At 37.9% G+C, this 24785-nt stretch overlaps 3 protein-coding genes and 1 long non-coding RNA gene across 12 annotated transcripts; 3 read left to right on the top strand and 1 right to left on the bottom strand.

The window, feature by feature from the left end:
• The first annotated feature begins 213 nt into the window (after window positions 1–213).
• On the top strand, window positions 214–1798 carry LOC147918389 (uncharacterized). The gene is made up of 4 exons (XR_015593922.1): window positions 214–841; window positions 925–1177; window positions 1257–1393; window positions 1470–1798. It is a non-coding gene; the product is annotated as an uncharacterized LOC147918389 (long non-coding RNA).
• Window positions 1799–2207: 409 nt separating this feature from the next.
• Window positions 2208–11565, bottom strand: LOC104768648 (transcriptional activator DEMETER). Of its 7 annotated transcripts, none has more exons than XR_015593918.1 (20): window positions 11437–11565; window positions 10261–11063; window positions 7943–10063; window positions 7501–7842; window positions 7041–7131; window positions 5603–6956; window positions 5431–5530; window positions 5253–5337; window positions 5081–5172; window positions 4933–5001; window positions 4790–4826; window positions 4612–4694; window positions 3901–4344; window positions 3604–3640; window positions 3463–3520; window positions 3119–3258; window positions 2972–3037; window positions 2760–2874; window positions 2626–2664; window positions 2208–2521 (listed from the first exon to the last, which is right to left on the bottom strand). XR_015593918.1 is itself a non-coding variant. In XM_087506438.1 (20 exons), exons 2-20 carry the CDS (start codon window positions 10883–10885, stop codon window positions 2418–2420), a joined length of 5982 nt encoding a protein of 1993 aa, XP_087362564.1. In that variant the 5' UTR covers window positions 10886–11063; window positions 11437–11565; the 3' UTR covers window positions 2208–2417. The 7 variants fall into 7 exon arrangements, 2 of the variants coding, with proteins under 2 accessions (XP_087362564.1, XP_087362565.1); XR_015593917.1 differs by having other exon boundaries at window positions 5427–5510; XR_015593921.1 differs by having other exon boundaries at window positions 10271–11063; window positions 11437–11560.
• A 2476-nt stretch (window positions 11566–14041) lies between these two features.
• On the top strand, window positions 14042–17160 carry LOC104768647 (uncharacterized). Of its 2 annotated transcripts, none has more exons than XM_010492667.3 (2): window positions 14042–14391; window positions 14821–17160. In XM_010492667.3, exon 2 carries the CDS (start codon window positions 14836–14838, stop codon window positions 16636–16638), a length of 1803 nt encoding a protein of 600 aa, XP_010490969.2. In that variant the 5' UTR covers window positions 14042–14391; window positions 14821–14835; the 3' UTR covers window positions 16639–17160. The 2 variants fall into 2 exon arrangements, with proteins under 2 accessions (XP_010490969.2, XP_010490970.2); XM_010492668.2 differs by having other exon boundaries at window positions 14125–14656.
• Window positions 17161–18416: 1256 nt separating this feature from the next.
• On the top strand, window positions 18417–24643 carry LOC104768646 (phosphatidylinositol-3-phosphatase myotubularin-2). Of its 2 annotated transcripts, XM_010492666.3 has the most exons (19): window positions 18417–18787; window positions 18983–19051; window positions 19277–19351; window positions 19445–19516; window positions 19623–19692; window positions 19954–20003; window positions 20091–20380; window positions 20581–20654; window positions 20751–20814; window positions 20937–21002; window positions 21304–21403; window positions 21488–21601; window positions 21958–22127; window positions 22309–22393; window positions 22637–22855; window positions 22964–23023; window positions 23114–23178; window positions 23377–23656; window positions 23798–24643. In XM_010492666.3, the coding sequence occupies exons 1-19, from the start codon at window positions 18680–18682 to the stop codon at window positions 24266–24268; spliced, it is 2502 nt and encodes an 833-aa protein (XP_010490968.2). In that variant the 5' UTR covers window positions 18417–18679; the 3' UTR covers window positions 24269–24643. The 2 variants fall into 2 exon arrangements, with proteins under 2 accessions (XP_010490968.2, XP_087362563.1); XM_087506437.1 differs by having other exon boundaries at window positions 21304–21601.
• The last annotated feature ends 142 nt before the right edge of the window (window positions 24644–24785 follow it).

Here is a 24785-nt window from a genome sequence, read left to right as displayed (position 1 = left end):
AATAGTTTTAAAATATAAGTATTTGATTTTAATAATGGAAATTAATGATGAGAGTTAACCAAAAAATAAAAAGAAAAAGCATTGTTTTAATGGAAAATAAAAGCAAATATAAAGCAAATATAAATCTTGAAAAGAAAAAAGAAAGAAACATTAATGGAAATATAAAAAGAAGAAAATAATAAAAGGATAAAATCCAATAGTGTGTTAAACGGTGGGTCAATGAGTTCTGTTTCAACCAATTAAGCTGAAGATCTTTAACATATTACACCTACAAATTTTAATGTCTAGTATATTTTACCGGGGTCAATTGACCCCTTCCTTTCAACGTCGGTATGCAGCTGAGGATGCTCTTCTAAACGGTTGTATATGGTCTTGGTTCGGTTTATTTAGCAATAAACTAGTATCCAATTAAACTATTATTTTCGGGAGTGTTTTTGGTTATTTCTTTGATTGAATTTTTAGTTTATATTCCAAGTATGGTGGATACGTTTGTACTTTACCTTATCTACTTTTGTGGTTTCGATATTTGATTTGAGGTAGTCGGTTTATAACCACGTTTAATTTCTTCAAATTATCTTGCCCTAATTTAAGTATCTTCAAAGAAGACTTTATAGACAAGAAAGCTGGTTTCCTGCATAATTAATTAAAAGCATTGAATTTATGTGTAGAGATGACAACACTCGCTTTACCGAATGTATTAAATTTTCATTCTTGGTGTCCCAGCAACTAAGTGTGCAAGTTCTTTCCATCATCTGTAAGTTAGGACATAACGAAAAGAATAGAAACTTTTCAAATACAAAGTTTGGTCTGATTGATCTATGCTGAGGTGATCTATGCTGAGGTGATCTATGCTGCCTCTCCCTCATTGTTACAATGGCAAATCTAGTTCCTTGGTGCTGATTTTCTTACCTTCACATGTCACAGAATATCCTGTCGCAACTGAAGATAACCCACTGATGAAAAGGGTCCAGCCACCTACAATTCCCCAGCTCAGACATTTTACTGAGAGAGACCTAATGAGTGGAGTTAAAGAGCAGGCATCAGAGATAGCGATACAAAACACTGGCTACATAGCACCACAACGTGGACAACCAGGAAGCAGCGGCACAAAGAGTGACACTTATGCACTGGGAGTGCTACTCTTGGAACTGTTAACAGGAAGGAAAGCATTTGACAGGTACGCAAGCATATCACATACTAACATTAATCGTTGATAACCAAGCTAAGCTGTCAACGTATTCTGATGAATGTTGCAGCTCACGACCCCGAGGAGAACAGCTACTGGTGAAATGACAGGCGAAGCTTAGAGCAGATGATTGATGGAGGCATAGCCGGGACATTCTCTTCAAGAGTTGCCTCACAATACGCAGACATTATCTCCCTGTGCACTCAGGTATCCTCTTCACTCAGGATCATTACATTACAACTAATCATTCATTCACTACAACTAATCATTCATTCATAAACAGGTAGAGAAAGAGTTCAGACCAGCGGTTTCAGAAATAGTGGAAGCAGTCACTGCACTGATACAGAAACAGAACAAGGAAGCAAGCAGTAGTGTAGCAGACAAGACTGACCCTTTTAGTAAATCTTTCTGCTCAACAACGCACACGCTTCATCTCCTCACCTACCTTCAGCTACCTCTCCTCTTGACCTTTTTACTGTATCTCTTCTTCATGCACAGATACTTTTACTGTCGATATAATGGTTAGCATATGATGATAATACACATATTACTCTTTGTAAAAGGATGTTACTTAGTACATGATAGAAATAAATAAAAAAGAGTTTGAAACAAGGCAAGATCCTCTAGTAAGAAACAGGGTCACTTGGTGTTCTGAAACTAATTTTCTAGCCAATCCCAAAGATCAAACTAAGCAGAAACTCCAGCGTTCAACAATGTATTGATCTCTCCTCTTATATTCACAGGTCTTCCATCAAACATGGAAGAGAGACTTGTCTCACAAAGCTCCTTCAGTTCTCTTGTTTTCGAAAGTGCAGCTTCCTGTATACAACAACAAAATTTGTTAGATAGCCACTTCCAGTTCATATAGGTTTCGTGAAGCTCTCTATTCCAATGTTAATGGTATTTGTTTTTCCTTCTTGTCTGAATAAAAAGGTAGAAGAACAATCACTATGGAGAGGTAAAAACTGTTTAGTTTGTAGTTTTCGATCTCATTCCCTTGTCAAATTAGATCGATTGCGGATCTGTGGATCATTTTGTCATTAACTCTCTATATGATTGTCTGATACATAATTCAAAATTGTTATGGTTTAACTCATTAAATTTTTTCTAGGAATAATAATGATGATCCAAAAAACAAAGATTTAATTACTAAATAGGCTTCCTGTTTCTTTGTTTTTTAATGTCTAAATAGGCCTTTTGCTTGTCTTTTTATTCCTTATTCCACTGATCTTTAGGTCTTGTTGTTCTTCAATTTACTCGCTGGAAAATGCAACCTTGCCATCAACGGACGTGGTGCTCTTGTCTTCTGTTCGAATCCACGGACACATACAAATCCTGCAATCAGAAAATGTTAGATGTTTATCAGTTTCAATCATAGAACAGAACAATATTGGTCCTAAGAAATTCCGGATTTCTCTGTGTAAGAATTCATCGTGTACCTTTCCAAAAGCAGTATTGTATCTGCTCCGTTGAAAGACCTGCATAAATTCCGCAAACCCATTTCTAAGATCCTTTGGACAAGACGAAGGTGAATCTTTCCAAAATATTTGGGTTTCGTTAAGAATGTTTTTACCTCTGAATATTGATGTTACTGACGTTCCGAAGTAAACAGTCCTTCTAGGGAGGTTCCATATCCAATCTCTAGGAACATCAATGGGTTTGAGACTCGAATCATGGTCTGCAAATAACTGCAAGGTAAAAAATGGCAAAGGGGGGGGGATAAAGAACCAAAGCAATTTAGAAGAAAATGTTTCACCTGTCTGTTTGAGTTTTATTACAACTAACCTCGTTAACTTGAAAGTAAGTCCCATTGAGCGGAAAACTTCCTCTCATAGCAGTTCTACATGGTATCTGTGTTGAAAAACGATATTAGTTGCTTGTATCTCACGGTTCCTTTCTCATAAACATTACAAAAGATCTAGACAATCTCACCAGAAGAGTTCCTCTAACTGTCTGTGAGTTCGCTTCCCTCACACTGTTACACTCTAGACATGTCTCATCAAAGCACATTTTGCCAGAAGCTTTTCCTTTACACGTCTGTTCAGGTGGTTGAGCCGAATTCGCCGTTTCACCTGGCGAACCAAACAACTACATTAGTTAACCTGATCCCAAAAACTAATATACATATAAAATCCACCATTTCTACGTTCTAGCTTTCATTTACAGCCTCGAAATTTAATCTTTAACCAACTCTATTTCAAATGCTTTTTAGTTCTAGCTTTACGTTCTTCGAATACTGACAACACAGGAAAGAAACATTGCAGTTTTATCCTCACCTGGTGTCCAAATAGCTAAAAGATAAGGACTTGGATCATCTGGTTCTCTTTTATCCATCTGTTTTCACCACATGAGAATTTTTATACAGTCTTGTTTAAATGAAACAGCTCGAGTATAGAGAGAATAAAAATTTGACTTACACCATTGAGGAGAGGATGTGAATCCGGGAGCTCGTACCTGCAAACAGACCACACATTTATCAGTTACCTTGTCTATATATACTACACCTGGCTTACAGCTTTACAGTTGAAGTCATTCTATCATTGACATTATCTATATATCCCTTTTGCATGCTTGTCTCTTATTACTGTGTTGAATGCAGGGTCAGCTCGGGCCGGTCAGTGAAAAAAAAAAATGCCAAAACTCTGGCTGACCCACATGCTATAAAACCCAAAATTTATATGAAAGATAAGATATAGGAGACGATATCAGCTTACACTTGGTGCTCTGTCCTGAGACGGCTTATGTTCTTTAGTTTGGGAGTTGGAATAGATGTATTGGTTGGATTTAAAGCAACCAAAGCCTTGGCCATGTCACCGTCTTGGAGCTCCATGTTTCTTTCCATGTGTTCCCGTAAGGTCATGCCGAACTGTTCAATGTTGAGTTTTATTGTTGGGATCTCGTCAGGGTCCTCATTGTAGTAAGCATCTTCAGTGTCACTCTCTGTTATCTCAGTGCATTCTTGCTCGGGCGAGGATGGCTCTTCGATTATTGGTTCACAGTTTCCTCTATTTGATGGTGTTCTCCTAGTTAGGGATTTCTCCAGCGGAGGAGGTAATTCCATCATCGGGATGGCCGTAGGAGTAAAGGACTCGGGAGGGACTGGAAGAGTTGAACTGGTTAAGCTCCTCTCGTCTGGTGCCGGCAAAGCAAGTCTTGCACTGTTACAATGGCATCAGTCATCAAATCTCATATTTGAAATCCTACTTTGGCATAGGCATTATGGTGTTTATGTTTGGATCACTAGAGCTCATGCTAAATTGATAGTGTATAGGAATCAAGATTTTGACGTTGAACTTTGTGTTGTTCTCTTAATATTATTGTCAGCTTGCTATCATGAAACTGAGAATAGTTACTTACCCAAAATCCTAAATTTTATATTTTTGGTAACAGATGTATTGCGTAAAAGTGCATGAAAGCTTGCTTACCTAGCATAAGCACTGGCAAAATGTCTGCATTCTCCTCTCATTGGACATGCGTTACAATTTGGCCTACTCTTTGTGCAGAAAACCTGATACGCATTCACATGATTTAGACACATACTTGATCAGGTGCCCACAATGCTTGAATTTACCATATGATAGATGAGAACAAATCAACAAATACCTTTCCAAACGTAATCAGCTGGTAGTGTAACTCATACCTGAATAAGAAAAAGTACGTAAATTAATTTCACTCGAAACAATAGAATTCTACCGTAGAAATACTGGTTTTTCAGACAGATGATTTGATAGAGTTTATGAGCATACAGTGTTCGTTGATCGAGTTTGCAGAGTCTTGGCCAAAGAAATTTTTGGATGGACTCGAGCACTGGGTATCTGTGAAAACACTGAACGGTTATGATTTGCAAACAAAAAAACAATTAGTTGTTTAGATGACAAAAACAAAGAAACTTACAGCTCTAGGAGGTGTAACTGAAGTGATTCAGGTAAAGGTTGTAGAGGCACCCATCCCAGCCTAACGGCTATCCTTCCAACATTCGTGTCAACCTTCATATTTATACAATTCCCAGCTTAGTTAGCCGGAGTTATCCTAAGCTATTAGTAGATAATGGAATAGTATGACTCACAGGGAAAGCAAGATTGTGGAGTGTCAAGAGTCGCACGCATTCGACACTTTTCAAACCCAGGCCTCTTATGCTCAAGAGATAGTCCCTGTAAAATAATCATGAGCAACTTTTTTAACTACTCAGTCTGACGTAGCTGTTGAGTATCGATCGTGCAGTAATTAAAAATGTGGTTACCGACTTGGCTTTGTCAGGAGGGACATCTCTCAACCATTCAAGGTCGACACCACCGTGATCTTTAACTATCCGTTCAAGAAAATCCTTCAATGTTGTAGATATAGCTACATAATTAACTGATGTTCAAGCCTTCTGAAAGAAACTAAGAGACCCTCAACTGAAATCAGTAGATTTACCTTAATTCGTACCGCCAACATGTTATTCATTCCTCTTTCCTTGATAGCCTCGGAAATTTCACTGATACTAGCACGTCTTATTGCTTCATAGTCTATGGAATCCAAACTGTCTTTGCTTCGTTCCTTTCTCCCTTCATTCCCATCCACGTCTTTTCTGAGACTATCCCACTGACTTGTAGGCTTTTTCCCATCAGCAAGAGTCCCTTTCATCTCTCGCACAATAGTGGCATTCGTCTCCTTGTATTCAACTGTCGTCTGCTCTTTATTTATGGAATTTGATTCAACCACGTCTTTAGGAGTTCTATCTCTCGGTAGACAGCCATCTATGATGTTCTGTGTGGTACTGGACTGTCTTGTAAGACATTCTTCAGAAGAGTTGAGCAGCTCCATAAATGTTTTTTGTAACTGGGATGCTTTATTCATCTCATGTTGTTGATGTTGGGCATCCCCTTGGTGCACTTGGTGGGTGCTTGCGGAAGCGGAAAATCCCATTCCTGGTATTTCATGAGGCGTAGATGGTATGATCTGACCTGTATACTCTCTTGGAACACTTCCACCTTGTCTGAAAAATCTGCGAGGTACATTTCTGTTCTTTCCTCTGTCAACTCTTGGTGAAATGGACAGCCACGAATAACCAAGGCCTTCACCTTGCATTCCAAAATCCTCTATGTCTAGTACATGTGGCTGCCGAATCGTACCCTGCTCATAGCTACTGAAACGATTGCTCGGTCCTTTTTTTTGCCAGTTAGTATCATTGCTTGGCTGACCAAATGAGAGATGCTCCTTGCAGTTCATTGTTTTGTCAAGATCAGGTTTCTTCTGAACGACATTTGCAGTTTCTTGTATCTGAACTTCACCAGATCTTTCATATAGAACCGGCCTCTCATTCTCTTGGAGAAAAATTTCAACAGACAAGTTCGGACTCCCAGTCTGCACTGATTGTGATGATCCACTGACAGTTTTTGTTTCATACCTGGGTGTAGAAAACTCGGCGTCTGATTTGGAACATGAACTGGATCCAACCCTCCCACATGACTGAAATATCGCAGGATCAAAAGAATCTTGTGATGATAATACTTCCTCTTCTAAATTCTGACTACTGTTATCTAAGAAATTAAATCTTTCGATTCCAGAGTTTGAACAGTCTCTTTGCTGCTCTTTTGATCCACTATCAACCTCAGAAACTTGCTTGTCAGATGGATTTTGAATCTTTTCCTGCAACGAAGGAATGTCATTTAAGTTCAGAATGCATCCTTCTGGATCCTCAATAACTACGCTTCTAATACTCCTTTCATCTTCTCGACTGCTGCTTAATTTTGGAGGGAATCGAGCAGCTAGAGACATGAAAGCAGAGCTGCATTGTAAAAACACCACGGGTTATTTTCTATGTTTTTGAACTTACTTTGAAATGCTCATTTTATTAAGGTGACTCATATACCTTGAAAGGTGATCCGTGACATTCTGGGTAAGGAAAACTCCAATGACCGAATCAACCACCGATCCCTTCCATGGTGAAAAACGTCTATCTCCTGTAAACATTTAAGTTCAATTGATCATCTAAAGCAGCATCAGAAATAATAGGCACATAAACCATTTAGCTGTCACCATGAATGCACACTTGTTCTTTACAAGATGCATTATCCATATTCTTTGCCATGATTTACTAATAAGTTTTTTGTTTTTTTTTTTAATTCTGCACACAAAACATCATTTTTTGGGTATTATAATGAATGTGTGACCAAAACGTTGGTGGTATTCTGTTTGCCTGTAAGCTAATTTCATATTGTTCCCTAGTAACTTTACTATTATTTCAGGATAATGTTTTAGCTAATGCCTGAGATTCCCATCCAGACATGCAATGTAAATAAAAACAGAGTTGAGAGTGTTAGAATCTTCACCTTGTACAAGATGCATACGGGCGATGAATGAATCCGCCCTTCCTCGGAAAACTCTCCTCTCTTCTTCCCACCACTTCTCTGTTTTCTTATCCATCTCTTCATTCCCATCTTTTTTTCCGTTCCCCATCAATAAATTCCATATCCGAGCTGTTTCATCATCAAGGTCAACTTTAGGCCTTGGTTTTTTCTTCTTGCTCTCATATGGAACAACTGCACCATCTCCTCTGTACAGGACAAGTTCATTTTGCTCTTTTGCTCTGCTTTTCTCTCCTAGGGTGAGATTCTGCATTTTGTATATTATTTCTGCAATAGAATCCTCACATTTCAGTTCTCCTGATGGACCTATACAATGCAATAACAGTGGTTAAGGAGCTGGTTTGGACACATCAGTTATGAAAAATCTCAAAACTGTATTACAGAGATAGTAGAATACATTAGTTACCTCGTGATTTTCCTGTATCTGGTACGGACTTCCTCCCTTTCTCTTTAGCCTTACCTCTTGATGAAGGTATCTTTGGAGGAGTAGGTTGCCAAAGCTGGATCTCTGAGCCATGAGTAGGCGGAGGTATTGATTTTTTTCTCCCTGCATGACCCTTTCTTGCTGGCGTTTTTGGGACAATAAATTTCTCATTATCTGCAGACTTCTGAACTAGACACGAAATTGCTTTAGGTCCAGTTTTAATGATGCTGCCAATATTTTTATCTTTTCTTGCCCCATCAGTTGGATCATCCTCGACTTCTATTACCTCAGGTGGCATGCCATGCAGATTTGCGTGGACTACTTTCTGGATTTTCATTTTCTTTGCAGCATCAGAATATTTCTGTCTCTCCACATCTTGTGATTGAGCAATCCGTTGGAGAGAGGGCCAACGACCTGCTAAGTTTAGATCATGGTTATGCACCTGTCCCATTGCACGATGATATTGTCTCTTCGAGCCTCTGGCTTCCTCAAGATTAGCCATAAATGGAGTTGGTAAATAAGAGTTTTGAGATAATCCTTTCTTGCATACGTCAAAGTAATCACCATTGGATCTCTCATGAGACGGGATGTACTCATTTTCTTGATGGATATCTTGCTGTAAAGTACCAGTAGTGCTGCTTCTCTGACATGTACCTGCAGTCCCATTCAAACTCCTGGTAACAGATTCCGCATGAAGATTTTTTGCAGGAATTTGTGACTGAAAATGACGTCGAAGCCCAGGTGATGACATGCAGGCAGCTACCATCCGATTCAAGTGAGTAAAACCTTTTAGAGTTCCAGGCTGCTGGTTCGTGAAAGGTAAAGAGCACTGCTGGCCTCTCATTGATGATCCAGGTTGCTGGTTTCTCAACAAAAATCCAGGTTGTTGATCTTGGGTAAGTAGTCCATGTTGTTGCCCTCCGGTTGACATAACAAGCTGATTCATGTCTGCCGGTGATCCATATTGTCGATTTCCAGCAGGTAAACAAGTCTGCTGATTCAAAAATATAGGCTGCTTGTTCCCTTGGAGACCTCCTAGTTGCTGGTTTTCACTCACCAATGCAGGCTGTGGAGTTCCTATCAGATACATAGGTTGTTGATTACCCATGGCCAAACAAGGTTGCTGGTTTCTTATGGTCATGGGAGGTTTCTGGTTATCGAATGGAAAGCTGGTGAGTTGGTTTTTCATCTGAAGCCAAGCTTGTTCGCTTTCCATTGGGAACTGGGTGTTATCGGTTGCCACTGGGAACTGGGGTTGCTGATTTCCTATCAATAATTCAGGTTGTTGGTCTCTGGCCAGTAATTGTGTATAATTTTCTTGTAATACTCTGGGTAGTTTTCCTGGCTGGTTTCCCGTTGACGCTTCAAGTGGCTGGTTCGAAGCAACCAATTCATTGCTCTGCTCTATTTGTGTTGCTGAAATCGGGAAACTACCACTAGTTCCACCAGTGGCATCTCTGATCTCAGAAAATGACTTTGAGCCACTCTGGACAAATTCAGCCACAGAGTCACCTTGCCTCGCATCTCCAGATTCCTCCAAGTTAAAATTCAAAGCTTTTCTGCAACTTTTGAGTGTGACTTCAGGGATTTTGTTGCTCATACGTCCAACATTGGCTTGCTTTTTAGTAGTTGATTCTTCCAAGTTTTTCTTTTGAGCTTTCTTCCTTTTGCTACTCCCGGTTTCTTTAGATTTCATATTCTCCTGAGTTGCAGGTTTGCGTGGCTTCCTTTTAGGTTTGCCTTCCACGACCACCTTGGGCATGAACTTCTTTCTCCTTTTTGAGGGTTTCTGCTGAGGTGTCATGTTCAGATCAAAATCCAGAACATCTTGTCTCCTGCCATCATTTTGTTTAGTAACCTCCGTCGAATTAACAACAGACGAGTCCACAATGCTCTTCATACTTTTGTCAGATTTCGGCTCTGTGATTTCATGTCCAGTGGTAGTAGTTATCTTTTCAAGGAATCCATTCTTTTCACCAGTTGTGCACAGACTGGGCGTTGACGGTACAGATTGAAACGAACTTTCAAAGACGGACCCAACTACTTCTCTTCTAACTGGTGAATTCAGATTGTAAAGAGGCTTACTACACGCTGGAGTTCCATCTGTTCAAAACCAAGACTTCCTTCAGAAATGGTATGCTCTATGAAATCCAATGATGATATGCAATGCCAGTTTGGCTCATGCTTAAAAGGTTCTCTAATTCATGCACATACCAATAGAACACCTTAAGATCTAAGTACTGCCAAAACGAGGGAAAAAACAAAAAAAAAGAACTGCAAAAAAAGATTTGATCACTCACATTGACGAACCTGGAATAAGTGATCCCCACCACTCAGCAAGCTTGTGAAGGAGAACGGCATCTGCACGGGATCCAACAAGTCGTCCAATTCAAACTCAGTACAGCCAGCTTGAGAACTGCCACTTTGGATGAAAGAACTGTTTACCATACCCACATCTGAAGTAAATATTCCATTGACCAGCTCTACGTTACCGGTGGTGTTTCTGATAACAGGTGCTAAACGAGAATTTGCATCACTCCTGCCCAAAAGATCCCTCTCACTATTACTCCTACCTTGACCATATGGTCCTTCTAAGTTATTAACCATCCTATTTGTGTTTATCACCCCTTGATGAGCACCATGGTTATAAACCACATTTTGATCCATTCCCTGCACCGCATAGTTAAGATCACATACAGCACCACTGTTGCAGAATCCCCTCTCTTCAAACTCACCACCTGAAGGAACCCCATTTAGATCCTGGTGCATCACTCTCTCATCTACGATCAGACTTGATGTACCTTGTAGAGGTTTCTTGGGTGTAAATGGAATCCAAGAACCCCTGAGTTGGAACTCTTTTTGAGTTTGATTCTCCAAAGGAACTCGAAAATAGCTATCCCCAGGATCATCGGCCCTCGAATTCATACCAAACTAATAAGCCCTAGAAAATCACTCCCCCCTTCTTCAACCCTATCACTCTAGTAATTACCAATGCAATACCTAACCAAATCCTCCACAAATTGTTTCTACCTAACACTCTCCAAACACCAAAACCAGGTTAGAAGGACGAACACTCATTTTAAGGCGACATCAACATAAGAATCTGCACCCAAAAAATGAAGTAAATAAAAAAAAATATATTCAGATATTTTTCTTTCTCGACACAACAAGAAACACATTTAATTTGAAAGATAGTGATAGCTGGAATCCAAAAAAAAATAAATGAGAAACGTCAAAAAATAAAGTAGACAATGTTTTCTGGGAAAGGAAGATAAAAGCAAATCTGGGTTAATTATTACGCATTAATCAAAAATTTCTCAGGTGTTAAATGGCTGAGATTATAATCAAAAACAGAAATAAGAAATTGAGAATCTTCTCGTGATCGGAAGATGTTGTAACAGCTGAACAAATTCCAGATAAATGAAAAGAGGAAACTAATAATCAAATAAACAATAAATGGAGCTAGAAAAGCTCACCAGGTCTGAGCTTCTGATTCTCAGGCGAGTCAATGCCGGAGAAAACTGAGTCAGCTCTGCCGTTAGAGATAGATAAGCATCAAGAGAGAGAGAGAGAGAGAGAGAGAGTGGTGACATGTAGAAGAAACCAAGTGAGTCACAGATATAGCAATTATAAATATTGGGCCCTGAAGCCCAAAACTAGATCCACCCCACCAGGATTTGTTGCTTTTAAGTTTCCGTATTTTGTTCAATTAATTGTCATTAATCCTTTTTAAATGGTTTAAGCATTCAAAGTTGATTTGATTCAGTCAAAATACTGATGACAACGCCAAGATGAAGCAACGTAAGTAGCGTTTTTTTTGGGCCTTATAAAAATATGTTCAGTAGAATCATATTGTGAAATAAATTTATTAATTGTTTGTTCTTCTTCTAAACTTAATATAGTAACTAGTAAGCATGTTAACACGTTTATTTAATTGGCATTTAATACATATATTTTTTTGTTTAGCGGTCAAAAAAAAATTACATTTTTAAAAATATATCTCGTACTTGTGTTTGTTTTACCACTATTTTCGTATCTAATTCACACTAATTGAGTAATTAAACAATACTTTGGACCCAATTGGAATATAAAACCCGACCCGATGGTTAAGGAATTGTATAAAACGACAAGTTTCCGCGTGGTGGCCATTAAATGATTGTGACGGATCTCTTCCTACCCCCGAATACTTTCGCTTTAGTCCCTCATCTTTTCGGATAATCCTATTTTAAACCAAAGAAAGGTTATCTGATCCCAAGTTTATTATCTGCTGCTCCTTTTATTTTTCTGTATTTTTTAATTTGACTCCCATATATTAAATTTGTCAGTGTTCACGAGTTACGTGTCTCAACGAGTCACGAAACATTATATTATGAGATTCTTGCTCTATTTCAGAATTTATAGCTGAGGTAATAATTTTGAATTTTCTGTTGACTATATAATTTGGTTCTTATTATAGTCAATATTGTCGTAATGGACATACGATTTCTTTTTGTGACAATAATTTCATCATCATATACCAAATTTAACGTTTTCCTTGAGACTAGAGTCAGAAAAAAAGTTTATCTCTCTCATGTGGAAATATATTTACGCAAAATTATTTTTCTAGGTGATCATGCAAATCAGTTACATTGTAATACGTTGATTGACATAGATACAAATTGCACACATACCAAAATAAAGAGATTAATTATCTTTCGAATCTGCTTAACGTTTTTCTTACCATCATTACGTCGATTGACATAGATACAATTTGGTATACGTTTCTTCTATTTCTAGTGGCATATTTGGTGTAGTAGTAGTTTTTTGTCAACTAAAAAGTACGCGTCACATAATCAAAAGACAATATATTCATTTGTTGTAATCTTTCCATGTATCCTTTACTCGTAAACATTATGATTATGGGTATGGCAAAAGTCAAAACTCAGAACGTTTTATTATCGTTAAAAAAAACAAAAAAAAACGAATGCTCCAACAAGTAACAATCCACTCAACACCTTTTAAAAAAAAAACTTGCAGATAATGAAGACTTATATATTTATATATATCGCTTTCATATTGACAAGTTCAACGTCAATCAAACTAGTTAGGTCAATTTTTTCCTAGCGTTTCTCTTAAGTTAAAACTGTTTGAAAGTTTGTACAAATTTCTAGTTTTATATTTAGAAGTTGTTAATTAATTGAAGAGAATTATATTGTGGTAGCTTCCTTTCTCTAATTGTTTGACCAATGACTTATTGTTTCTATAACTCTCTCATACTATCAAAACAAAATTATAAAATTAAATTTTATACAGATTACGAATGCAAACTTTTTGGAAGTTACAATTGTGCTACAAGTTACAACTTACAATTTAAGATAGTTGTCGTGATTAGGGCTGGTCCTAGAAAATCTATCTATGGACTCAACTTAATTACAACCAATCTATCTATCTACAAATTCTTTCCTTATTCTTGACTTTTTCTTTGTAAACTACAAGGGAGAGAAAATTGATCGTCCCGGTCTTATTCAACTAAGGAAAGAATTTGTAGCATATACTACATATTAAGGTTCGCTAAAGCAAATTCTATTTTTAGATCAAAACTGTCATTGATTGTAATCATCACGTGCATTGTTAGTTATTTATTCTTATATAAGTTCGTCATCGTGAATGATTAATTTTCCATGTAATTAATACTACTAAATTATGATTATCGAGACGAGAACAACATATATATGATCTATTAAATATCCTTAGTTATTAAGTTGTTTTGAATTCAACAAAAGATTTAAAGTTGCATGGAAATTTCGTTAAACGTCCATTTTCTAATTCGTGACCGTAACTGAATTTAAAAACTCTGAAAAAAATTCCTTGATTTTAATAATTTATATAAATATTTTTATTTATGTTATTCTTAACCGTTTGTTAAAATATTGTGATGTTTTTAAATGTTTTACTTTTGTGTATTTAAATATAAGAAATTTCTCACTGTTTTCTTTATATTTTTTTTATGCCAAGGAAATTTCACACTGTTAATTAGATAAATTTGGTGAGATTGTCAAACATTTATAGGTTCCAAAAGTGACAATCAAAAAGATTCGAGACAGAATCAATAAGTAGTCTGAATATAAAGTAGTAACACAAAAAAAATAAAATAAAAGAAAGGCGAAATATAGGATTCTAATAACACGACGAACTTGACTCGCTCACTCTCTCTCTCTCTCTCTCTCCACAATTAGCTGCTTGCTTTTAACATCTCTCTCTCTCTTTCTCTCTCTCTCTCACACACCATGTGGGATGTGGCTATAGCAGTCTTCACTGCATCTTCCTCCTCCTCCTCCTCCTCCTCCTCCTCCTCCTCCCCACTTTCTTCTTCTCTCTCTTCCCTCCTCTCTTAATTTCTTCTCCTTTTTTCCAGATTTTTCTCTGATTCACATCTTTTCCTCGAATGATCGGTAAGATTCTCTCCCCCCCCCACTGTATCATTCTTACGCGCTTCCTTCCTTTTTTGGGTTACTGTTACCGTGTCGGTTTATTCTTCTCGATTTGCCGACAATTCCTAATTCAAAACCATGGGTCTTTATTGAATTCGATTTTTGATTAAACGCGTTAAGCTACGACACCGTCTTTGTATACTTCTTATAACCCGATTTGGGCGTTTTGGGGTTGGTTGGTAGATATTTCTGTAGCTAGATTTCCCCAATTTCTTCTTCGCTTTGTGTAAGAGTTATTATTACTTCTTGCTTCTTTCTTGATGCTTGGCTTTGCTTTTAATAATTCGAGATTTCAATCGTGGGTTTGTTTTTTTAATGTGAAATTTGATTGCTTTTTGTAATTTCCTCACTGTTTTGGTGATTGTATTGGTTTCTTTGTTGGAAAAGCAGGTTGAGAGAGAGAGGATGGTGTCAGAGACTTGGTTTCGTAATCTGTGGAGGTTTCCAAAGAAACATGATGGTCATAAAGATAAGGCGGTGCTTGAGGTATTAGCGTTTGAGGTTGCGAGTTTGCTGTCAAAGCTTGTTCATTTATGGCAGTCACTTAGTGATAAGAATGTTGCAAGGCTTAGGGAAGAGATTACACATTCCACTGGTATTAAGAAGTTAGTTTCTGAAGACGATGATTTCATCGTCAGGTTAATACGCGATGAGTTGATGGAGAGCATTGAGAATGTAGCTAAAGCTGTTGCTAGGCTTGCTAGGAAATGCAATGATCCTAAGTTGAAGAGCTTTGAGACTTGTTTTAGTGAGATGATGAAGACTGGAGCTGACCCTTATGGGTGGCAGTTTGGCTGGAAGAAGATGGATAAAAAAGCTAAGAAAATGGAACGTTTCATCGCATCAAATGCTAGTCTTTACCAGGAGACTGAGATTTTGGCTGATCTTGAACAGACTTATAAGAGGATGAGGAGCAATGAATCTGCTACTGACAATCTTTTGGAGTATCAGAAAAAAGTTACGTGGAAACGACATGAAGTAAGGAATCTGCGGGATGTCTCTCTTTGGAACCGTACTTTTGACTATACCGTCCTTCTCTTGGTTAGATCAGTTTTCACAATCCTTAGCAGGACTAAACATGTTTTCGGCATTAGTTACAAAATGGATGCGAGTGATGTTAGCTCTGCAGATTCTGATTTCATTGGCCGCAGTCACTCGGTTTCTACAATTTTAACTCCTATCTCTCATAAATCTGAGACTAGCGGTCTTCCTAGATTTGCTTCTGGTCCCCTTGGAAGATTTACGGGTCCTGCATCAGGTTCAGCTGCTACAAGGTCCACAAAGATGAGTGATTTCCTTTCGGGTTCTCTCAGCGCCGAATCCCCTCCTAAGTCAGGCCCTCTTGTTGCAGAAAAACACAAACGTTTCAAGTTTTACTCAGGTCCGCTTGGTAAAATCACCTCCAAATCAGGACCACTTATGGGAATGGGCAAAAACAACAAAAAGATGGGGCAGACCCCGGAAAGGCCTTCTATTTCCTCAGTGAAAAAGCAATCGAAACCCAACCGGTTAACTCAGGTTGGTCCCTTTAAAGGCTGCATGGTGTCCCAAGATGGGATTACTCCTCTTAGTACTAGGACCCGGAATGGAGCTAGGAATAGTAGTGCTGAGCATCACATTCTTGAAGGAAATTCTAACTCTGTCCACGTTGAAAACTTGACACTTCCTTCCCGACCGAAGTTGTCAGATGCTGCTCCTAATACCCTTGGTGCTGCTTGCTTAGCATTACACTATGCTAATGTTATCATCGTGATAGAGAGGTTTGTTGCATCTCCTCACTTGATAGGCGATGATGCAAGAGACGACCTTTACAATATGTTACCGGCGAGCGTGAGAACATCCCTTAGAGAAAGACTAAAGCCCTACTCGAAAAACTTGAGTTCTTCCACAGTTTATGATCCAGGACTAGCAAAAGAATGGACTGACGCAATGGCAGGTATCTTGGAATGGCTGGGTCCGTTAGCTCACAACATGATAAAATGGCAATCCGAGCGGAGTTACGAGCACCAAAGCTTGGTGTCAAGGACGCACATAGTTCTTGCACAAACCCTTTTCTTTGCAAACCAACAGAAGACGGAAGCCATCATTACCGAGCTTCTTGTTGGCCTCAACTATGTCTGGAGATTTGGCAGAGAACTGAACGCCAAGGCTCTTCAGGAGTGTACCAGTAGTAAAACCCTTGAGAAATGCATGGACACAGATAATTAGGTGAAGCTCTCCATGACGACAGACAAGTCTGCAATTTTACTACCTCTTTGACGTCAACCGACACTGGATCTAACCCACCGGGTAACCAAACCGTGGGCAAGCCCAGTATCCTCTGCAGCTTGGACCAAACCCGAGGGCGAAATGCTGTTACGTTATTGCTCGATTACCACGAGAGGTATTATGATCTGAGCTCGTCTTTATCTTTCCCCTCCTCTTTACTATTCTGCTTCGTGGATTGCAAATTCTGACTTGTAGTAGGATGATGATGCGTTGTGTATATTGTTCTACTATGATTTTATTGTGGTGAGTTACATACTGCATATATACGTATGTGCCAAGTTTGTTTTTGATTCTGTAATATCTTATTGGGTGATACAGAAGATTCCTTGTTTTCTCCGACCTTCAAGTTCCGATTTGTCCAAGTTTTGTCTGTATCTTCTCCTCTCTTCCGGTCAACTGTATTCGTATGTGGGTTTGTCAAGTTTGGAATCAAAAAGTGCAACAGATTTATTAGTTGATAAATTTTGTTTTAAAAAAATAAAATCGACATGCTTAAGTTTTATTAATGAAAGCATAATTTTTTATTAATGAAAATCAGAAATTGCACTTGATCTATCTGGCCAACAAATATTAGTATTTCTACTCTAGGTCCGATTCTTCAAATTCAGCATGCTTATTTAGTCGTCGTTTGCTTTGAAGGAGCACACACGCTGAATCGTTTATAGCATTAATGAACTTTGGAGAAAATATCAAGCTAGCATTAGAAAACAATTGTATTATCAGTATGATACTAATTTTATGATATGATGATAATGTTTTTTTTTTTTTTTTTTAAGAAAGATGTGGCATTAAGAAACAAATATTGGTATGATGATAGTCTTCTTATATGATTGATTGATAATATACAACTACTATACAGACTAATATTATATAGAAGGGGTCATCATAGAATTACTAAGTTGGATTACCATATGAATTAACATTCATTTTGAGATATTCTTAGGCCTCGGCATTCGGGTATCCGTTCAGGTTCGGATCGGATTCGGATCGGTTTCGGGTTTTCGGATTTAGATGTATAAGACCCATTCGGGTATTTCTAGACTTCGGGTTCGGATCGGGTTTTGTTCGGGTATTTCGGGTTCGGATTCGGAGTACCCGAAGTTCACAAAACTCAAAATTTTAGTATCTAATTTAGTCTAAATTATTCAATAATACGCAGTATATCTGAAAATTTAGAGTATTTTTAACCCAAGTTTACTAATAAACAGTTTAAATACTTCAAATTATCGAAAATATCTAAAAATCTGAATATTTTGGACACTTTTATTATTAATATTATAAATATTACTAATATATTACTACTAAATATTAATAATATGGGTATATTCGGATACCCGTTCGGATTTCGGTTCGGATCGGGTTCGGGTTCGGGTTCGGGTTTTCGGATTTAGAGATTTAGAACCCGTTCGGATATTTTACAATTTCGGATACGGCTTCGGATCAGGTTTTTTTGATCGGGTTCGGATCGGATCTTCGGATCCGGGTATTTTGTCCAGGCCTAGATATTCTAATGATAACTTTTATTTAATTAATTTCGTTAGATATTTTACATTTTTAGATTAAAAAAAGAAAGTCTAAATATTTTTAAATAATTAACTGAGGTCAATAAAGAAATATTTATTTAATTACTACATTCAAGTCTTTCATTAAATGGACTTTATCAAAAAAACTTTCATTCTAATAGTAGTATTTAATTTGACTTTTTTGTAAAAAAAAATATATATAGAAACTAACAAAAATCTTAAATAGGTAAGAAAAAAGATTATTAAAGCAAAAGGGGAAAAAAAAATAAAGGGTCTGAAACGTAAAACTCTGGCCGTACGGGAAACTGCGTCGTATTTGGATGTCTCATAGTCTCTGTGGCGAAAAGGCAGCGTGCTAAATCCGTCGAGTTTGCCACCGTTGAGCGGCAGGTGAAGCCCAAACCGAGTCACCGTCTCTCTCTCTCTCTCTCTCTCTCTCTCTCTCTCTCTCCTTTCAGATGACGGCGCTGAGACCTCTCCCCGGGCGATCACGATCGCTGCGATGTTCATCGGAGAAGATGGAAGGTATCGGAAGCTGGGACATGATCGAATGGAGTAAACTCGATGTATTGCGCTCTTAACTTCTCAATTCAATTATTGCATCTCTCTCGCGTTTTCCTTGACCTAATTAATTAAGCAAGCAACACGAGAACATTGTTATTGTTGTTGTCCATCTCTTTATTGAAAAGCTCATAATTTGGGGATTATCGATTGATGCTTTTTTTTTTTTTATATGTTCTCTTTTGATTGGGGTGGTTCAGTCAGCTTCTTTGTCTAGCTCGTATTCGAATTTGGATTGCTTACTGGAATCTGAGAGGATTCTCTTCGAGGTATGTCATTAGATTTGGTCAAAATTGGATGTTTCGAATTGAAAACTCTGTTTGGTGCCCTTCACTGTTTTCTAAAACTTTATGCTTTGGATTTGAGAATTGATAAGGATGCTTCAGTCAGGTTTCTTGAAAATTAACAAGAAATCAAATTCCTGTTTGTTGGAATTTGTTTATCATAACTGTATTGTGTTTTGATCTTTAATTGAAGTTGGCTTTGATTTTCAGGCTTGTGGAGTTATTCTCATTAACACCAATGAGGCAGGGACCCTCTTGTTGTCAAATTTTCGTATTATGTTTTTGGTATGACTTGTCTTTCCTATGTTTCTTCTTCTTTTTTTTTGTCAACTTATTGCTATAAACTTAAGGGACTATTCCTTGTTTCTCTTTGTGAAGAGTGAAGGAACCAGAAAGCTTGTTCCACTTGGTACAATCCCATTTGTAGCTATCGAGAAGTTTAACAAACTGGTCAGTTTTTATATCTACGCTCTGTGATTAATTTTGGTGCAGTTAGGCTCTGGGTTTTAATAATTTTACTTGTATATAATTTCTGTGTCATGGGTATTATATGTAGGCGCTGAAAGTTCAATCAAACAAATATCACAACGATGAGAATGCACCAAATCGACTTTTACAGGTCACTGGTATGTTTCTGTGTTTCCATTTGCTAAAACTGATTTTGAGTAATTTATGTTTTCAGGTTCTGGCGCCATAGATCAAAATTCAGTTTAATGTTTAGCTCCTTTTCTTTTATTACCTTTGTTTACTACCTGAAAGTAATTATCTTGGCAGCAGACATCACCCCTGCGATGATGTTGATTGAAGGGATTTTATTTACCGCTTTATCTAATACTTTTTATATGTTAGTTTGAAACTATATCATATGATTCATGTACATTTTGCAGGAAAAGATATGAGAATAGTTGTCTATGGTTTTCGACCTGGAACCAAACAGGTGAAACTTTTGAAAAAATTTCAACTCATGCTACATTTTGCACTTCTCCCTTGAAACCTATATGATTCTATTGGCATACTTTTGTAGAGACGTGCTGTGGTTGATGCACTATTGAGGTCTAACAAACCAGAGAGAGTATGGGATCTTTATGCTTTTACATGTGGGCCTTCCAAATTCGGTAACGCAAACCCAAAGGAAAGATTGCTTAATGAATATTTTCGGCTTCTCGGAAAAAGTTCTCAACAAGCGTCAATGAATATGATTGAAGACGGTTCATTCACTCTATCCAATGAACTTTGGCGGATAACTAACTTGAACTCGAATTATGACTTGTGTCAGAGTTATCCGTTTGCTTTGATGGTTCCAAAATCCATTAGGTAGGACATTGATTCCTTGTTCAGGAATGAAAAATGTTTCATTTGGTTTCGCCAAACATTGAGAAGTTCTGTGCTCGTATTTGAGAACTACATAGAAGTTTCTCTTTAGTAACTTGGCATACCACTGTTTATTTTTTGGTTTCAACTATCTTTATGAGAAGTATTGACACAATAAAAAGTTACCGCATTTTTGTTGTCAGTGATGAAGATCTGATCCAGGCGTCTACTTTCCGGGCAAGATGTCGCTTACCTGTGATCTCGTGGTGTCATCCAGGTAGAAATGCAGCGGTTGTGGTACTTCTATTTGAACTTTGTTGGTATACCTTCGACATTTACATGTTGTTTTTTTATATTTATTTCTCAATTGCAGGAAGTGGAGCTGTGATTGCTCGCTCATCACAACCTTTAGTTGGTCTGATGATGAACATGAGGAGGTAAGTAGAATTTTCAGTTTTATGACCAGACTTGTGCATGATAATTTAGTTTCTTATTTGGAATCTCAAAGTGCTTGAAGTGATGGATCTGATGTTTTGATTTATTTCACCCATTTCTACAGTAGTTGTGATGAGAAACTTGTTGCTTCATTTTGCACTCAGTTAGCTGGCCATAAGGGAGCACGAAGGTGAGCTTCTGATTTTTTCGTCATTTGATTTTTTGTCATCTCTTAGTACCATGACCCCTCTATGTGCTTGCATTTCTCACATGATTTTGTGTTAAAAAATCATAAATCACATACGTATACTTGGAAATAACCAATCTTGTTTGCCCCATTGGACGTGGGATTATATTCTGGAATATTAAGAAAAGTCTATTTGGGTGAAATAGAAAATTACTCTGTTACTTCTTATCTGAAATGTGGTTGAACGTTGATACTTAGTTACTAAAAAAATTACACGAACTGTCATTTTGTTTTTGTGCCATAGGAAGCTTTATATCGTAGATGCAAGACCTAAGAAAAATGCATTAGCAAATGGAGCAATGGGAGGAGGCTCAGAATCATCTTCGAATTATTTTAAATCTGAAGTCTGTACATGGTCTAAACTGGTTTGCAGCTCAATATTTTGTCTTCTGGAACTGCTTGTTTTTACTGAAAATGTTTCTCTTCAGATTGTTTTTCTGGGGATAGACAACATACATACAATGAGAGAGAGCTTTTCCCGCCTTAGGGATTATTTAGATATGCATGGTACAACATCGTCAGATGGGACGTCATCATTCTTGGTAAGTACTGAATTCCAGAGAATTTAGGATTTGTAGTTGGTGGAGAAGTTCGAAAGCAATTAAAGTTTCTTAACAAATCAACTGACACTCTCCAAGTTGTTTAGCACACGACATCTAGGTGGTTTCAGAAACTAAAACGGGTATCCTTCAATTGAATTAAGGTTAAAGCATGTGGACATGATTTTTACATTAGTTATCAAGTTAATGGTTGCACCCTTAGTTTCTTTTTCAAGTTCATGGAGAACGTGTAAAATATACTACAGATATCTTTTTGAAGATACATCATGATTTACATACAATACTTCTGTTTCTTCTGTTGCTAATAGTGGATAACTCTATTTGTGTGAAATCTGTAGAGGCATGGTGCCTCGACGTGGGGTGGAGGTAATCTCAGTAGTATGTCTGCTTCAGTATCCTTGCTCGGAGATAGTAATTGGTTAAGTCACATCCAGAGCATCTTAGCTGGTGTAGCATGGATTGCTGCACGTGTTGCTATGGAGTCAGCATCAGTTCTCGTGCACTGCAGGTAAGCTATCTTGAGGCCGCATCGTCACTGAACTGTTTTACTTGGATACCAATTTATAGACATGTGATAGGACAAAGATGCATTTGTCTCAAGCAGACACTTGTATTTATCATCCGTTAAATCAGGTGTTAACTATTCTCAGCTGTTAAGTTATTTCCGGACTTGTGATGTCACTGTGCAGTGATGGATGGGACAGAACAACTCAGCTGACTTCTCTTGCATGTTTATTGCTTGATCCATACTACAGAACATTTTCTGGGTTCCAGGTACACCTCGTGTTATAGTTTAAGTTTTCTGGGGCTTTTCGTTCTTGTTGTGGCTGAATCTACTTAATTCCTTAATCAACTTCAAGTTTAGGATTGTAACTTGATAATTGATATTGTGGGTGGTTCTCATAGAATACTTTGTTCTTGCCAGCTGATTTAACTGCATAAGCAGCCTTCGTAAGAATTTTGTTTGATGTACCATTGTCTTATGTAGTCTTTTCTACTATTCTGACTTCACATCAGGCTCTTGTTGAAAAGGATTGGTTAGCATTTGGTCACCCATTTTCGGATCGGGTGGGAATGCCTAATGTGTCTGAATCTGGTAATTTTGAATTACCAATTCAGTCTTCTTCTGCTCGAAGTTTCCCTTCCTCTCCAGTACAGCAACTTTCAGGATCAGTAATTGCTCAATCTTCTAGCTCTTCATATGGGCCGAACAACTATTCTCCTATATTTTTGCAGGTGAGTAGCTATTGCCTACAATTATAATATTCTTTACGATGTGAAAATCTAATTAGATAGCTGAGTAAAGCCTTAGATTATTCATCTTCACGTTTACGGTGTTTGCAGTGGCTTGATTGCGTTTCACAGCTAATGCGGATGTATCCTTCTGCGTTCGAGTTTTCTCCGGTATGTATATAGACCATTAACAGATGTTTGACAGTGACATGTTGAAATTTTGTTTTAAAAGTACTCTCTACCTTTACTATTTTGTTTCAGACTTTCCTGGTAGATTTCATGGACTGCTTGCTTTCATGTCGTTTTGGGAACTTTTTGTGCAATAGGTAACCTCTCATTTAAAACTTCTTTTCTGTGCTTTAGTTTGTAAAGTCAGAAAAAGTTCATCATATGTTATATGTAAGGTTATTATTGTTCCTGAGAAAGTTGGAGCAATTTTGTATAGTTGAAAGTTCCACAGTCGAGCAGGAAGTGACTGTGCGACCGTTTAGTATATATATTGACCCTTTCTTGATAAATGTCAGTGAAAAAGAGAGGCAGCAGTGTGGGATTTCTGAAACCTGTGGATGTCTTTGGGCCTACTTGGCTGATTTACGTTCCTCCAGTGCAACTTCTCATGTCCATTGTAACCCTTTATATGATCCTTCAAGATATGATGGCCCATTATTACCTCCTGCAGCAGCTCTAGCCCCGACTCTCTGGCCCCAGTTCCATCTCCGGTGGGCCTGCCCTGTGGAACCGAACGCTACAGAAACCGAGGACCGATGTAGAGCCATGGCTGTGAAGTATTCAGAAATGAAGAAGGTGACCCATCCTTCCTAACCTTTTATAGACTACAAAATAATCCTTTCCTAAAGTTCATATTTGACTGTACATTCTATTAACGTCAATTATCTTGCTTCATCTTGATTGTTTCTTGTGTCGGGTCGGAAAAAATTGGAACAGGAGAAAGAAGAAGCAGAAAGGAAGGTAGATGAGTTATCTTCTGCAGTGGAGTCATTAAACGAAGAGTTAGTGACCGAGAGAGACATAAGCCGCGTAGCTAGAGAATCAGCAAAGAGAGCTACAAAAGAGTGTGCCGTCATATCACGAGCTGTGCAGTCACTTGGCTGCAAAGTTAAATTCACAAAGAACGGAGATTGCACAGTTGAAGTAGAAGATGGGCCGCAGAAATGTTCTCACTCGATTCCCCAAAAACCATATGAGGACAACACAACAGATGTCTCAGAATCTATATCATCGGTGACTGAACAAAATGTGTGTGAAGCATTGTGTCCGTTGCGGACAAGAGAAGGAATGTGTCGAAGGCCTGATGCAGGTTGTGCTCAGATCGGGAGCCAATTTCTTGGGTTAAAAACAAACTTTGAAGCGTTTGAAAAACTCTCCATCCAAGAAGGCTATTTCGCAGCTGAATGAGTGTCCAAGTTTCACCAGATTGACAGTAAATCAAGGACATGTGTGTATTTTTTTTGACAGAGTAAGGCATAGCAACACCAGTGAGGAACAGAAACATCAATAAAAAACCCCTAAAGGCGGATACAGAAACCGCCAAACCAAGAGCGTTTTGGAATGTGGGTGCGCGTCGGGAACTAACTTCTTCTTGTATAGCAATGCGATCATGTATAGACTATAGAGGCAGCAGGTTGCTGCTGGTCTCGACCTCAGGCTTCATTGAGAACGCTAGATTTGTGATTTTGTTTTTGTTTGTCCCGTTGATAAAACGAGTAAAGATTGTAACTAAAACTGATAATATGATTATTGAGACAAGAGTCATTATAATCCTCCAAGAAAGTAGTAAAACTCAAAAAAGAAACTGTAATATTAAACATTTGCATTAATAAGAGCCTAGATGTGTGAAATTGGTGACACAACATCATCATATAAAAGATGCTAAGAGATGTACGTTGTATACTCTTTAATTATGTAGTTGTGC

Source organism: Camelina sativa, chromosome 20 (assembly GCF_030686135.1).
Source record: "Camelina sativa cultivar CO46 ecotype springtype chromosome 20, ASM3068613v1".
Classification (NCBI taxonomy): Eukaryota; Viridiplantae; Streptophyta; class Magnoliopsida; order Brassicales; family Brassicaceae; genus Camelina; species Camelina sativa.
Note: the sequence above shows the minus strand (reverse complement) of the source record. Positions and strands in the feature narration are given on the sequence as shown.

Coding starts and splice junctions, on each gene's coding strand:
- LOC104768648 (XM_087506438.1), bottom strand. CDS start 10,885: ATGAATTCGAGGGCCGATGATCCTGGGGATAGCTATTTTCGAGTTCCT. Junction 4,695..4,789: donor AGCTGATTACGTTTGGAAAG/GTATTTGTTGAT, acceptor AATGCGTATCAG/GTTTTCTGCACAAAGAGTAG. Junction 3,521..3,603: donor CACATCCTCTCCTCAATGGT/GTAAGTCAAATT, acceptor TGGTGAAAACAG/ATGGATAAAAGAGAACCAGA.
- LOC104768647 (XM_010492667.3), top strand. CDS start 14,836: ATGGTGTCAGAGACTTGGTTTCGTAATCTGTGGAGGTTTCCAAAGAAA.
- LOC104768646 (XM_087506437.1), top strand. CDS start 18,680: ATGACGGCGCTGAGACCTCTCCCCGGGCGATCACGATCGCTGCGATGT. Junction 22,128..22,308: donor TCAGTTCTCGTGCACTGCAG/GTAAGCTATCTT, acceptor GTCACTGTGCAG/TGATGGATGGGACAGAACAA. Junction 22,394..22,636: donor GAACATTTTCTGGGTTCCAG/GTACACCTCGTG, acceptor ACTTCACATCAG/GCTCTTGTTGAAAAGGATTG.